The sequence below is a fragment of the Rhea americana genome, unplaced genomic scaffold (assembly GCF_003343005.1).
Source record: "Rhea americana isolate MKP2758 unplaced genomic scaffold, rheAme1 scaffold_10, whole genome shotgun sequence".
Classification (NCBI taxonomy): domain Eukaryota; kingdom Metazoa; phylum Chordata; class Aves; order Rheiformes; family Rheidae; genus Rhea; species Rhea americana.
Genome location: NW_028185039.1, coordinates 4,274,613 through 4,290,498, shown reverse-complemented (window position 1 = coordinate 4,290,498; position 15,886 = coordinate 4,274,613). Strand labels below are relative to the sequence as shown.

At 39.7% G+C, this 15,886-nt stretch overlaps 1 protein-coding gene across 5 annotated transcripts in view; it reads left to right on the top strand.

Moving 5' to 3' along the window:
* Positions 1–15,886, top strand: part of EEF2K (eukaryotic elongation factor 2 kinase) — a 34,313-nt gene that overhangs the window by 3,106 nt on the left and 15,321 nt on the right. For 2 of the 5 annotated variants that reach the window (XM_085301984.1, XM_085301960.1), the window contains exons 1-7: positions 94–188; positions 6,952–7,276; positions 9,105–9,155; positions 11,048–11,148; positions 12,444–12,504; positions 13,541–13,578; positions 15,544–15,715. In XM_085301984.1, the coding sequence (XP_085158110.1) occupies positions 7,031–7,276; positions 9,105–9,155; positions 11,048–11,148; positions 12,444–12,504; positions 13,541–13,578; positions 15,544–15,715 (669 nt within the window). In that variant the 5' untranslated portion in view covers positions 94–188; positions 6,952–7,030. Of the gene's footprint in view, positions 1–93; positions 189–5,728; positions 5,786–6,951; positions 7,277–9,104; positions 9,156–11,047; positions 11,149–12,443; positions 12,505–13,540; positions 13,579–15,543; positions 15,716–15,886 lie in introns of those variants that run through there. The other 3 variants (XM_085301976.1, XM_085301969.1, XM_085301992.1) reach the window with 3 other exon arrangements.

Below are 15,886 nucleotides of genomic sequence, written 5' to 3'. Positions count from 1 at the left end.
CCGCGGGGCCTCAGGCGGCGCCTCCGCGGCCCCGGGCGTGGCGCTGCGGGGCGAGCGGCCGCTGCCCCCCGCAGGGCGAAGGCCGGAGGGCGGCACGTCGCTCAGCGGCGAGGACTGCCAGAATTGCGCGTGGGGATGCGAGTCGCGCTCCGAGCAGACGGAGCCTTTCGGAGGCGGGCGTGGAAGCCGTGAGTTTCTTACGGTGCCCCCCAAACGCCGGCCGAGCGCTTGGGGTTGGGCTGCGCTCCCTGACTGCTGCCTGGAGGCGGTAGCCTCCCCCGGTGTGCTCCCGGGACAGCGCAGATAGTTTAGTAAGGTTGTGCGACAGCAGGGCACACCCCGCTGAAGCGCCCTGCCCTTGCGTTGCGGGCTGCAGAGTGGTGGCAGCGGAGCAGAAACGGCCTCTCTGGTACTGCGAACTGGCTGGCTGGAGAATTGCTTTAATACACAGTTAAAGCTGCTAAAAATCCTTTAGTACTGTTAATATTTGGATATTTTCCCAATGTCTTAATGCAAATAAARGAGTATCAAGTTGACAACTTGAAGTAATGAGCAAATGATTGCACAAAAGCCACTTACAGTTGATTGTTCAGTGCATATAAAGCTAATTGAAGTATCAAGGCTATTAACTTTACAGCAGCCTTCAATTACCATTAACTTGAGCATCACTTTTCTGTGCTTTTGTATGTTCGTATTTTGCTAATACTAACATATATCCTATCCATATATATCCTGTTTGGCAGAACAGACTTATATCAGTRAGGTCATTCCTGTGCTTTGCTGCTTGCAGTTCTAATAACCGTTGGTCTGAAGCTGCAGCGTGTTTCCTTGCACAGGATTTGGAGCCTCAAGTAGTTCATACTCTAAACTGTCATAGATGATCTGTCCCATTTGGCTCTTGATTTTTGCATCATTGTTGTCTGCTGCTCTGTGGCTAATGCACTGCAGTATCCCAGCTGCGCTTGCAGAGAGACTGGATGTGATTTGTACCACAGTGTCTGTAGCAGCAATGCAGCAATACACTGGAAGCTGCTGAAAGTAAGGGCTTCTAATTAGAAGATCTTCAGCTGGTAAGACCAGATCTGTCAGAGGTAGCTGGTGAGTTCAGACGTTGCTCTCACGCATGCTCTCTCTCTCCCCCCACCCCAATTTTTTTTCCTTTAATCTCATGTTTTATCAGAGCTGCTAACTTGACTCACTATACCTGTTTCCTCATCTGTGTATGGTGAGGTCGCTTCCTTCACATGGTTTGGTTAGGTGTTTTGGAAGAGCAGTAATTCTGTGATGGGCTATAGAGCATTAACATAGCAGGGGGAGGGGTTGTTCTGGAATATGTTAGGTAGCTTTGTGTTTGTGTTTTGTAAAGATGATGATGACAGCAGCACTTTGTAAGGTGAGCCTGTGTGGTTGCTGGAATTAAGGTTCAAATCTGTATTTTAAAAGGATGTTAATCTAAAAATCCAGCTTCTCTCTTAAAGCAAAGTGCTTGTTACTTTTACAAGTATGTTAGATGTATTTAGCCAGTCTGGTATTAAACCAAAAGGAATTCAGTATTTTAGCTGAGAGAAGGATTCGTTCTTGCTTTATAAGTGACCTGCAAGAGAAGTTTTAACTATTTCTTTCCTAGGCCAGCCCTTGTTCTGTGCTAAAACAGTGCAGAGGACTGTGAGCTGAAACAACCACTGAAACGGCTGGGGATGCTCCTCTCATCCCTCTTCTGCTGGTTAGAGCATTCCTATCTCTTAGCTCTCTAGGATAAATTAAGGCAGGTTTTGGTGTTCGGGCTGCTGTGGGGGCTTGCTGCAGGGTCCTGTCAAACCAACAGCATTTCTGTAACAGCAGACCCCTGTAAAAATGAGTCATGTTTTACCAGTGCTATGGTGTGAATTTCTCCCTCTGTTTATCTATATTTATACGTGCACTGTGTGTGACAACACGGTGGTTTTTTTTCCTCACAGCTGGCCTTCCTGTGTTGGTAGTGTGGCTCTTAGAAATAATGGCAGGAAAAAGAAAAATACTGCAAATAGGCATCTCAGCAGCTGAAAAATTGATAGATATTCAAGCAGATTTAACAACCGTGTTTTAAATTTTCTTCATTTTGAATGACATAGTACTAGGTAATAAAAATTGAATAAATCTTCAAGATAGATTGGAGTAAGTAGTTAAAATTACAGGTTGTGTTTGGTAATACAGGTTTGCAGCTATATTCAGTGCAGTGTAATTCTCTTTGCTGCTTAGGAAAGAGAAAAGCTTCTGTAATAGATATTAAAGATTAACTGACAAAATGTAGCAGCAGTATTAACAGAGATTCCTAGATTGTATGGCTTTATGCCATAATGTAAAAGCATGGAATATAAACCTTGAGATGAAGCTCAGGCTTTTTCTAAGACTTCTGGTAAAAGATTCTGAGGTTTAGAGCAGTGTTTGTGTAACAAAAGTTTGGTTACTATCCTCACATAAAATGCTCCTGAAAATAGAATTCAGTTCTTAGTAAATACGCTTGTAAAGTAAAGACCACAAGTCCTTTAAAAGAAATACCATTCCAAGAACAACTGATAGAGTTTAATAAACACAATTGGCTTTAAATTCTGACTTGTGTGGTGATGTACACTGCAAATCGCTGAAATCATGAATGTTTGCAATCACTGCTGCATAAAGCAGTATTTCTTTTGCTGCTTCTCCTCAGATCTTCAGGTCCTGGTGGATCATCTGATGTGTGTTTAACTATAGTTGTAGAAATGAGTGCAGGATAGAGCAGCTGAGAGTAGTGATACTAATCCAGTGTTGCAGTATATCCCAGAGTTACAGTTAATCTAGTAACTCAGAGCTTTTTACAGCTGCTCTTTGTACGTGTAGCACTTAACATTGTTTTTTGAATACCCGTTAGACTCTGGTAAGGTATTCACAGTAAAATGGCAACTGAGGATGTGGTTCCCCTTCCAGTGATGTGTTACTGCCTTTTCCCAGGAGTCGCTGCTCTCACATGGTCTTTGCTAGAAGAGCTGGTTCTATGAATGCTCCTGAGCTGCTTCAGTGCAAAGTCAGCTGAGTTAGTTTATACCTCCTTCAGCAGTGGTTTGCTGCAGCCCAGCTGACTCTACATGGGGCAGATGGAGTACTATATATTTGGTGGGTTTCTAAGCTGTGGGGATGGTACCTCCATCAGAGAAGCAGTAACTAACACCAGAGTTTTGCTGATGAATTTGCTGATGAAGATGCTACAGTATATTACTTCACTGTTTCTGTAGTGACCGTCTGTCAGTAGCTGTGGTATAAGGGCTGCAGCTATGAGTACTGATGCAGAACTGTATTTATCTGGTGCTATTTTGTGGAGAAGGATGGTTGGATATGCAGAGAGCTACAGAATAGCTTGCAGCAAAACAAAGCTGAAATTTTTGTGTTACAGTTATCTTTTTAGGGTAGCTGTATGAAAATCCCTGATTTAGTTGGTTGAGTGAGGTTATCCTAGAACTAATCAATTAACTGGACACTTAGAAAAGTTGTAAGATATTGTACAGCCTGTATCAGAGTCAATTTTGAAAATCTGAAAATGCTAACTAATCCTTTATTTTGTGGAGGCATGTATTTTGAAAGCATCCGGGTAGACATCCACCTCCTCCAGAGGGCTTTAATCATTCCTATGTCTCATTTTTCCAATTTGTAAAACAGATGATACTTCTCTTGGATGTTAGAAAGAATGTTGATGCTTATATAATGTTGACAACAAATCAAGTGCAATATGCTACAAGCTCAGATCACTTTGATTTTCAGTACTACAAGACCAAAGGGAGTTTAAGCTATATATCATGTGTAACAAGTCATGATATACAACTTTCTGTAATTTCTGTCTTCTAATCCAAACCAAAACAGGTGTACCTGACTCTAATATACTCATAGAATTCACCTTAAGAGCCAGAAAAATGTATTATGAAAGACTTGTCAGCAAAAATTAGTTTGAACTCAGCCAAGCCAGTGTGAAGTTTTGGATGATTATTTTGTGTTGATCTAATTCCTCTCCGTTTTTCATGCAGCAGAGCAATATGAATAATTAAAGTTAAAATGAGCAGAAAATTCTGTCTCTATTCTGTCAGAGAAAGTATTCCCATTAATTTGAGATGGTTGGAATTTTATTTCTGCAGTAGGTTTCTGATTGCTTCACAGAAAACATCCTTATGTGATGACAGTTGTTTAAGAGCCACAGATCTGCTTTCTTATCTTTAAGGAGAAAGAACTATAATAAAATCAAGAGATGGTCCAGTCCTCCTAGAATGCTTCTGATGTGTGTCTGTCCCTTTCTGGCCTTCCTTTGAGTGAGCATACACTGGCTTTTTGTTCAGATCAGAAGCGGGCTTTTGAAGCGAGTAGCCTGATCATCTCAGCTCACTGAGGCTGAGCTCCCTCCAGCTGCTCAGAAGTGTGTGTCTGGCTCTCTGCCTTCTGRATGTGGGAAGAGTCTTCCAGCATGAAACTGGGGGAGCAGGGTAAGGCCTGTGGCACAGGAACTGGGAGAAGTGCAGAAATGAAAAACTGCTTGTATCTGTATGGCTGGTAATATGTGAAAGGATGAGTCGGTGCTCGTCTTTTTTAGCTTGGGATTGTAGGAGTTTATTTCTATTTGAGTTCTGCTGACTTGTCACTAACTGTTCCTTGGGAGGAGACTGCTGAGCACATTTCCATTATAAGATCTCTATGGGTGGAACTTGAGCTCTATGAAAAATTCTTCCATGACTCGCCTGTGTTTTTATATAATACATCTGTTGCATCAGTCAGGGTACGTAGTCAGGCTGTACTGTCTGCAGTTTCCCTGGAAGTGGTGTCGCTAATTTTGAAAAGCTGAGGTAAGACAGGAGCCTTTGCAGAGCTGCTGCTTTGCTATCCATGTGGAACTCCCAGTATTATTTACTCTATCAGTAATTACATGTCAGAAGGCCTCCATGAAATATTTTCACAGAATTTCACTTTTCGGACTTAGAAGAGCAGATTTTAATATAAACTCATCATCTGTCTGAATTTTTGCTTTCTGTTTAGGTCACTTTGGAAGCAGGACCCAGGAGAAGCCAACCTATTTTGTTCTCTTAAGAATCAGGAAGCTACTAAAAAGTTGAAATTACCAGTGACAAAATTAGGCTTTCTAATCTATTTACTAAGTGCAGAAATGGAACCATTAAGCAGGGTGGAATATTTTTTTTTTTTTACTTAAGCTGTCTGTGATGGAAATAAACCAGTTATAATTTTAGCTAGTGTCTGACTGTGTGAAGTGGATGATGAAACGTTAGACCATGAGGATTTACTGCAAGCTGATTCTTAGTCCCAGCAATGATTGATTGTGCTCTCCCTGCAAGATTTTGTAACTTCAAAATTCAGTATATTTCATGCTGTCTTCTGTCCCACTGACTAGTGATCTGTATTGCTGAAATCATACAACTCGTATTAAAAAATTACCATGATTTGACTATGGCCTTTTTGGAGGGAAATGTTCTTCTATCATCATAGGGAGCTGCAGAAGCTCTGGAAGTCAAGGGGGAAGATAATCACATCATAATGCGAAACTTAAATCATGGGAATTTAAGCCTTAAAAATGTGCTTTATTTTTTACCACTTTTTTTTTTTATGTAAGCACCTGTATTTATCTACACCTTTCAAGTAATTTAAAATATAACATGATCTGTTCGTGTAGACTTCCCCAATCAATTCCTCTTTCTTTTTTTAAATCCTTCTTTCCCCACACGGTCATTTGGAAGCCCTCATTTTGGTGAAGACTGTTGCAAATTGACGGAAAGAAAGCGTATGTATAAAAAATATTTCCCCTTCTGTCTTTCCTCTTTGTGTTTCATATTTTTTTTTGCCAGTTTTAAATGTCATTCTTTCTCCCCCAAAGGGGGTTCTCCTCCGCTCCTGATACTGCTTATCTTGGTGTCTTGCATCTTGCCAGCTTGTATGTGCAGAAGGTTGTCCTGCCTATTTGCAGTTCATTGTACTTATCTTGTCATCTGACAAATATTTGTTACGTGGATACCTCATAGGTGCAACTACACCTGCACTTTTTTTTTTGCCCCTTAGTAGTCACAGTGATCACATACTTGCCTAAAATACTTATAGTGTGTCTGGTGATGCCACCACAGTGTTGTAAAATACTTCAATACTACTATTAGTTACCCTGTCTTAGTAGGCTTGTATTCAGATTCAAGAAGAGTTAATAACAGTTACATCCTGATCAGTACATATATAATCTGAGGGTCCCAGGTCTCTGTTTTGGCAACGTGATTGTCACTAGCTCACCTAGCACATAATTTTGCAAATACCTTAATAACCCGTGTGCTGAGATAGTTGTGATAAAACTGAAGCAAAAATGAGAGCTAATTCACACTGTGGTAATCATGCTGGGCTGTCCAGATAATTCATTGATAATTCCTAGTTTTCTGAACAGGTAAGAGATACTACTGTTGTTTTATCTTGGAGGTTTTGGCTTGCTGGGTTTTGTATTGCTTCGGTCTTGGAAATGACTTGCATCCCAGTTTTATTGCCAAAGCCTGCAGGTAAAAGGTCAGGAATGGGACAATATAGTGTATGTGTAAATCCACTTACGATATCCTGAGCTCTGAGAGAGATGGCCTAAGCAGGGGAAGAGAGGAATGCTAACAAATGTCAGCCATAGGCAGCAGGTGGTGTATGCAGTCCCTTGGATTTTATAGTATTATTCTATTCTGGTTATGTCCTTTGTGTATCCTGTAACATTGTAAAGTTGGGTGCCCTCTGGAAATCCAGGTTCTGTACTGAGGCATTCAAAACCACATGTATTCAGACATCCATTTTATGCAGCCATATGCAAATGCTTGAGGGTTTATTTTTGTTGGTTATTTTAGGTGCTGGTGTGCTATAAACATTAGATCTGTACGTGCTTTTATTATTTTAATAGCAACTCATTCTTTTTTTTTTCTCTCTCCCACCCAGCTTCTTCCCTCCATTTGCACGTGGATTGGAATAGTGGCTGCTTTAATCATCGCAGGAGTTAAACCAACCTTCCACAAATATGGCAGACGAGGACCTTATTTTTCGTATGGAAGGTATTGATAATGCTAGATCAACTAAAATGAAGTCTGGAAATTATCCTGATGCTGATAGTGATGATGAAGACAATTATTACATCTGTCCAATAACTGATGATCCAGTTTCTAACAAGTCTGCTAGTATCAAAGTTGACAATTATTATAGCAACTTGGCAAAAACTGAACGGTACAGTTCAAGCTCTTCACCTAGCAACTCATTCCACTTTAAGGTAAGCATCAATTCCAGCCTTCAGTGAGGTTCTGATTTTAATTACTTGTCATGAGAGATAAGGATAAAGATTCTCAAACTGATTCATTTGTTGTTACTAACACGTTTATTGAGAATATCCAGCTGTTACTATTCTAGAATTGCAGTTAATTCCCTTAAGCCAATAGTCCAACACTGACTTTGAATTACTTAGTCCCTTTTAGTTCAGCAGAATCCAGGATGACAATTAAGTAACGCATTAATTGGGAGTTTGTAGAGATAGTGTTTGTTGTATTAGAGATAGAGTATTAGAGATAGCCAGTTTGGTGCTAGGAGAAAATATTTTCCGATAGATTGTGCCAGACAAAGTTAACAATCCATTTTCCTTCTTTTATTTGAACAAAACTAATGTTATTTTTGTAATATAACCTAAAAACCCATTTTTAAGAGATTTGATTTGCTTCATGAGAAGCTCTTAACATATTGCCTGTAGCACTTGGGCATGTAGTGTCACATTGGCCGAAGCCTCTGAGGTGTCTGACGTTTTTTTAAATGAAAGGCAATCATAGCATTGCAGAGAGATCAAAGGACTGTAGCTGGTGCATCCTTGGCAGTATGTCCTGTCCCACTCCTCCCTTTGCACGGATCAGACTAGGCAAAAGGAAGAGAACCCACAGGAGCTGGTGCCTCAAGAACACAAGTGACCTTCTCTCTGTAGGTTAAATATTCCAAATATGCAGCATTCATGCTAATGTGGTATGTCTCTTGGATTTTGTCTACACTAAGACTTAATGTGTTTTATTAACATACTTTTTATAGATGCTCTAAAATCTTAGTTATGCCTACTACATGCTTTATTCCTAGAGAGATACCTTAGGGTTTTTTTCAGTCAGTTAACATGTAAATACAGTAACACATTCAAAGTAAAACCATCTTGTCTGTAATAAGATTTTTACATATGGTAGGAATATGTACAATTTAATATTTTTATTAACTAAGGAAAGTAAGGAGTAAAAGTTTAATAGAGATACAAAGACAGATTTTAATGTATGCCATGCTAAGCAAGTCAAGATCTAATAGGGAGCTTAGTCTTCAATTTGATGTATACATTTTAGCACATACATATGCCTCTAGGTTTACAGGATATATGGAAGTTTAAGTCATGTGGCCTGAGATAAATCTGACAAGGACTTAAGAAATTGCACCTATTCCCTCCTTCTAAGCTATCTTGCTGATTCTGCTGGAAGTTAAAGTCCTGTAGCAGGGGTAGCAGAATATAATCTCTCCCTGTGCTTTGGCCATCGTAGTCTGACATTTTAGCTTGTATCACAGAAAATGTATTGGGTTCAGATGCAGAGCAGGCAGGTCTGTCTTTTTTTTTTTTTTTTTTTTTTTTCTTCCTACCCACAGAAATGGTGACTTCCAACACAAGGTGAAGCAGACAGCTGGGACTGGTAACATCTTAAACTGCTGCAACCTGGTCTGCTGAGAGTTCACTTCCAGACCTCAAAGCTAATGGCGGTCTAGGCCATTGATAGTGATATGCAAAGACAGACGGAAGAATTAGTATTGACTCTCTGCCTTTAAACAGAACTCAGCAATATTTGATTAGTTAATTAGTAGACAAGGCCCTTTCAACTCATATTTGCCAGTATAAAAAAGTCCCAACTTACCTGAATAGGCTTCTTCACAGATATTCTAAGAATTAACTTAAATTAGCAATATAAGTTGAAAAATGGCTTTTAAGTGGGAAAGACACTTTTTTATTATCAATCAAGAGAAAGAAAGCTTTTTCAGTCATTTGTCTTATGTGTATTTTCCTACTTATGTGTTTCTTGTGCATCCTTCAGAATGACACACAAGATTGCTCTAAGCATGGCTCTGTGGTTGACCATAGTCGGGTAGGTTAAAACAAAATACGAACGTTGTGTTTAATAGACACTTAAAGATTTCCTTTTTTTTTCTTTTTTTTTAATTTTCCCTTTTATGATGGTCTTGTTCATTATTTCACTGTCTGGGAGAACTGCTTGCCTCAGCCCATATAAGTCATCAGAATTTTAAAAGATGACTATAAAAGAAATGAAATATTATCTATCTCTTGTTCTCTACCTTGAAACGTCAGTTCCTTTTAGAGTGCGTATCTGTAGTTATTACTTCACATTATTTGCTACTGTGAGCAAGAACAGAATAGATGCCAGACATCTCCTTAGTCTGTATGGCATTCATATGCCTACAGCAGCAGAAACAACATTAGTGCAGTTTACATGAAGTCCAACTTTCCGTTGTTTTGAAGACTAGAATACAGCTTTTGTACAAAGAACCTCACAGGATCAAGTACAAGGAACTCATTTAAATCATTATCTCTCATGGACCTTGAACACCTTTTGGAGAGGGACTGTACTCAAGGGTGACTTGACATAGATAACTGACCAAATAATTCCTGCAAACTGCCATTGTACTTCTTTTCATCCCTTCGTATTCATTTCATATGTATTCAAGGATGGATGTTCCATTCTTCATATGAAATGTGAACATGGTCAGAGGCAACTTCATTTTGGAATGAAACAAGCAGCAAACTTTTCTCATTATGTGTTTTAATACTTGTTTAATTTATTTATTGTTTCTTTTCGTTTCATGGTTTTATTGTCAGAAACATTTAAATTGTTTGCCAAGTGTGCTGATTCACTATTGAAATAGAAAAGAACGTGACAAATTTAAAGATCAGCTTCTTCCAAAACTTTCTTGATATCATTGTTAACATTAAGTTATACTGTACTTTTTTTTCTTTTTAGTTTTGACTGAGATTTAGATTCTCAAAAAACATGCAATATTTTAAAAGTTACTCTTTCTGCGTAGTTCAGTCACAGAAGCAGTAACGTAGTCTCAGAGATGCCAGTATTTTCCTTCAGGGCAGCAGTGGTGGGTGCCTCGGGGTACGAAGTGGCATTTTCTCCTGTTTACCTTGCAGAAGGCATTTGGCACATCATAGGATCATATCTCAAGTTCTCTTGGAGCAGCAGAATGTTAAAAGAGGAGCATCAAAATGTTAAAAGAAAAATATCTGTGTTGGCTTGTAGATACAGGCTGTTCAAATTCCAGCAAACTCATTTTCATTTTTGCTGTTGACTTGGTGGAGGTTGAAATTCCAGACACACAGCTATTGTTACAATAATTCATTTTCATAGCATGCTCATTTCTTCTTTCTTATCTTTTGAGGAACACAGTTTGGGAGCATTAGGTATTGCAGGTTTTTTTCCTTCTTCATATTGTTCTATCACTTACTGTTTTTTTTCTCCACTTAAAGCATCAGCATGTGCTGGGTTAATTATAACAATCCTAAAAATCAAAATAGTAAAAGCTAATTATTTAAAAATGTCATCTAGGCATGACTAATTGATATTTGCTGCATGTGTTAGAGATATTTGTAAATTACAACTCCTTTTTTGCAAATTATACTTACCTTCTATGTATATGCTAGACCAGGTTCTGTTCTCTGTAACTTTATAGTGGTGCATATTAAATCAAAACCTAATGCTTTTTATTTCTGAACTGTGTTTCATTATATTTGAAATTACCGAATGTCAGAGTGGTGTTCTGTGCCAGATACAGAAAGGGGGGAGAAAATTTTGGAGGAAGATTGTCCTGACCTGCTGCTGGCATGGTCCCTGCTCTGAATAGTGTTTTGGGGACATGCACAGTTGCACATCTTTATAACCTTGGGATTCGGATGTACTCTAAGAAATGACATTTCTGTGGATTGCTGCTGATTGTAAACAACCTTTTGTAACTTCAGGAAACTTGGAAACATGCTATTGAGAAAGCTAAACACATGCCTGATCCCTGGGCAGAATTTCATCTTGAGGACATTGAGACAGAATACGCCACTCGTTACAGGTCTGTAGGTCTTGCTTTTAATGCTGACGTTAAAGGGGTTTTACTGGCTTATATTGAAGGGCTATGTTCATGTGGTACAGAGCATGTATAACACCTGTCCAACTGTGCCCCAAAATGAGCGTGCCTTAACTGAATTTTGCAGGAATACGTAAATGCAAGACATGGTCAAAAAATAAAACATTCAGGCAAACCAATGTCCCATTCTTCCTGTGTCTCCTACTTTAGTATGTAGAAGTTTTATCATCCAGAGACACAGTCAGGAAATAAGTCTGAAAAGTATTTTCTGGTTGATTTATTAATTCTTTAAACTTAATCTAATAAAGAAAATAAATCCTAATAAATAGGCAGTGTTTACAGTTTAAAGGTTTTTWAAAAAAAAGAAAAAAGGCAACATATTACTCTGTGCCTTTCCCAAAATAGCAGTTTTATTGTTGCCTGTGCATGCAGTGTTGCTGCATGTGGCTGGAATTTAAGTCCTTAAAAAGCCAAGAATAACTCAGCACAGTGTACGTGCTGAAACTGAGTCTGACCCTTAAAGTATTCTGAGTGCTTTGAGCACAGGCTTTGCCAGAAGGGTTACTCTAGTGACACAGGTTTATTGGTGAATGGACTAGGAGTTAGGAGCTAGTTAATTACCCCTTAGCATCTGTATTTGGGGAAGGCCCCTTTTCCCCTTGCATGGCACTAGCCCACAGCATTTTTCCTCCCCACAGACTGTATCTGTCTGTGGTCAGCTGCACAATCCTGGAATAGTTTTCATATTTTGAAGTATAAGAAAGTTATAATACTGTATTAGGACCAGTTGAATACCTTATTAAGAAGAGACAACTCTGATTTCTCCCCCACTTCTCCCCAGCACCTTTTTTGCTTGTTGCAAACTGGGGTAGTGAAAAGTATCTACAAGAGTATCAAGGATATCTGCAAGGACGAAGTACCCAGAACAAGCTGGGGGGAACCAGGCTGGAAACAGTCATATATTGCTAATTCAGCCACTGTGGTTCTCACTTCAGTGGTGAGTTAAGGGAGTGAGGAGAAATGACAGTCCTACTCCTTGTGTTTTCATAGGGACATGCAGAGACTTGTTCTTCCGTTGATGCAGTGTGGGCAGTTCTTGGCATTCCTGCTTCTCACAGCCACGGCTGGTGTTGCATTCTGCTCACATCCTTGGGAAGCCTGTGGCAGCTCCCTAGCCACAGGCTTGGGAACTAGGATTATGCAAGATAAAGAAGTACAGGCATTGGGGATGGGAAGACTTTCTGCATTTTTAGTAAGAGGCACAAATCCTGATTTTGCAGATACAATGCAGTTACTGGAGACTGGGTTGAAGATGAAGTCCTCATCAAGATGGCTCCACAAGTAAGATCATGATGTCTTTCATGTGTATCAGCAATCAAATTTGTTAGATTCATCCTTTCACTGAATAGTTTCTGCAAGATATCTTTCTCTTTATAAGAGATTTGAAGTCTCAGTATCACTTTTTTTTTTCTTTTTTTTCTTCCTACCTCTTGTCTTTTCTTTTTCTGTTCCTCCATTATATTCTGGTGTCCCAGCAGCATTTCCTCCCCAGAATAAAGTAGAACATGAAGTCAGCCTGAACCCATCAGTGACATAAAGTGTTCATTCCTTTCCCAGAATGGCCCTCCAGTTTGAGGCCTTCCGTCTGCTGCTGGCAGTGCTCTGAGCCTGATCTGCCTGCCTGGCAATCGGCCTACTGTGTTCTCTCTAATAATAATTTTTGCTCTTGGGATGAAAACAGACTGAATTTTTTGTATGAGAGTGGAAACTACTGCCATTTCCCAGTTGCATTTTGGGGTTGGTGGTGTGTTAGAATCGTGTTGTTCTGTGCTATCATGTTTCTGATACCTACAGAGATGTTGCTGTGAATGGCACATCTTGTGTGGAAGCCTAAATGAGGGCTTGAGGTCTGTGAAGCCAGCTCCAATAGTTCTCAAAAGACCTGACTGCAAACTGGAGAGAGATTTTAAATGGCATCTTTAAAAGACGCATCACGTTTACTCCATGGGAAATTGAGGAAGGAGGTTCATTCCCAATGTCTTATTTCCAAATTTCTGTGTTATGTTGCCTGTGGTGGGCTGTCACTTTCCTTTGAGGGGATGGATACTGTATAAAGCCTATTTGAAAAATGCCTTCTCCAGTTAGAAAGGGGGAGGGTGTGACCATGTTGGGGGTTAAGTTTAGCTCAGTTGGTTAGAGCGTGGTGCTAATAATGCCAAGGTCGCAGGTTCGATCCCTGTACGGGCCACTCATTTGAGGGTTAGACTAGATGATCTCCAGAGGTCCCTTCCAACCTTACCAATTCTATGATTTATGTCTCTTACTGGTTAGAAATTAACTTTGTGGAAGTGACAATACTTTTTTTTTTTTCCCCAAGCCCTTTGGCCGTGGAGCGATGCGGGAGTGTTTTAGAACGTAAGTATATGCTGACTTTCTTTGTTGGCCTCCATGCAGTATTTTCTTCTGCATGGTGAGTGGAATTTCTCTTAGATATGAGAACTGTGTAAAGTACACCTTTACTGTGTAAAGGTCTCTATTTAGCTCTCTGCTGTGCATTTCTAAAAGGCATAGCTGAAGGCTTTATTCTTCTTTGTGCAATCCAGCCACAATACTGGAAACAACATTAAGAAAGTAGAAGATGGTGCCTTCTCTTAAAGTGTAGATGTGATGAGAGAGTGAGGTGAGTCCTCAACTCAGCCACATTCAGGAAAGAAAGCTGTTCTCTCAAAGTTTATTTTGGATCACATGTACCACAGTAACCATATTCTAAGTAAATTGGAGCTTGAAGATTAACAACTATTCTTTCCAGAAGAGTAAAGTAGAAGAAGGGAAAGGAGGAACTTTCCCTTGCACAGAGTGTGTTAGTAAATATGATTGTGGGTATTAGCATCTAGCTATAAATTAGTTCATGCTAGAAGACTACCCCACCTTTTCCAGGCTTTGGAAATGAATACTTCTTGGAAAAGGTGCATGTATGTTTGAAGCTACTCCCCCTCCCCTTTCCAGCTGCAGGATCTAGAGCAGATACATTTTACATCTGATTTCATTTGTGGGAAGAGAGAAACTCCTGAATGACAGAAGCATGATGTTTTGAACTTCTAGAAAAAAGGGGACAAAGTAACCCCACTGTCTTCAAATGTGCAGTTTCAGTATCACTTCATGCTGATGGCTGTGTTCTTGCAAAGCCAGATACAGCAGTGAGAGAAGCCTAGGAAGTAACAAGCGCCAGTTTGGGGACATTGCTTTCAGTTCTTTTTTCCGAGTGACCAAGTTCCTCCTTACAGAATATCTTGAATAGTGACATAAACAGCAATTTCTTTGCAGCTTTACCTTAACCTCTTGTTTGTGAGCAAATATAACTTGTGTGTAAGCTTCCCTACGCCTTAATTTTCCGTAACTCACAGTGGTGCACTGATATCTCTCATCCAGAGCCCTCTGTATTTTTAAAATTTTGCAAGTCTCTGTCAGTGCAGTGACAGCATTGGCTGCACTTCACTTGATGAATCATGAAGAGTGTTGGCTTTAGAAATGCATATGGGCTTGCTTATTTTGTGCAGGAATAACTTGTTTCTTCAAAGAATTGGACAGGTCTCAAAACTTTTTTCCTTTCCTCTGTGTCCCATGTGAATGAATTCAACTCCTCTAGGAAAGAAGACTCTGATTGCTTTGAAATTCATGGTAAAAATGTGGGAGTTTTACCCATTTGATTTTAACATGGGCATCTTCTGCAACCACTGGGTGCCTGCTTAATTCATTTACTGGCACCAGCAGATCCTCTGTAGTTAAATCTTTTTTTCCTTCACTCTTGAGGCATCTATGGTTTAAAGATTTGAACATCAACAAAAACTAAAAATTAAAAACTACATCAAAGAAATAATTCTAGGCTGCAGTTTTCAAATTCTAGGAACATTGAGGATACTGAGTAGCCACCCGTGTGTGTTGAGAAAGCAACTGTTTGCTCTTACCATAGGAGAGGGTTGTCTCTTCTCAGTTCATGTTTGAAAGGCTGCTCCCTGTTATTTTCTGCCAACAATAATTGTTGACTTTAGACTAAGGGGCTGAGACAGCACCAGCGTCTTGTGCTCTGGATTGGAGGGGCTGGGAGTGAGAAAAGGAGAAAGGTCAGAGTACAAATAGGAAATCACACAGGCATTTTAACAAGTCCCAGCCATTCATTTGAAATGTTCCTCCTGCTCCCCACACATCTGTGCTTTGTTTTTCAGCTAAAATATCTGTCTGCATAAATGACACAGGACCAGCTCCTCACTGAGGATAATGCTGATCTCATGGCCTGGCTCTTTCCAGGGAGGCAAAGAAATGAGGAAGATTGAATTTAAATACTCGCTTTTCCTTTCATCAACAGCTCTATTTGTCTTTCAGGAAAAAGCTGTCCAACTTTTTACACACGCAGAACTGGAAAGGTGCTTATAACTATGTTGCCAAGCAATACATAGAGAGTGTAGGCAGGGATGTGTATTTTGAGGATGTCCGACTTCAGATGGAAGCAAAACTGTGGGGAGAAGAGTACAACAGGCACAAGCCACCAAAACAGGTACTTTCAAACATCTTGCTAAGCAAAAAATCAGTCTTTCTCCTCTAATAGAGAGGCTTTCAAATGAATTTAACAGAGATAAACTATTCAAATTCCATTAAAGTTAATTGCTCAGATAAATTCAGCCCTACAGTGTTTTCCATTAAACAGCAGTTGATTTTTAATGAAGCA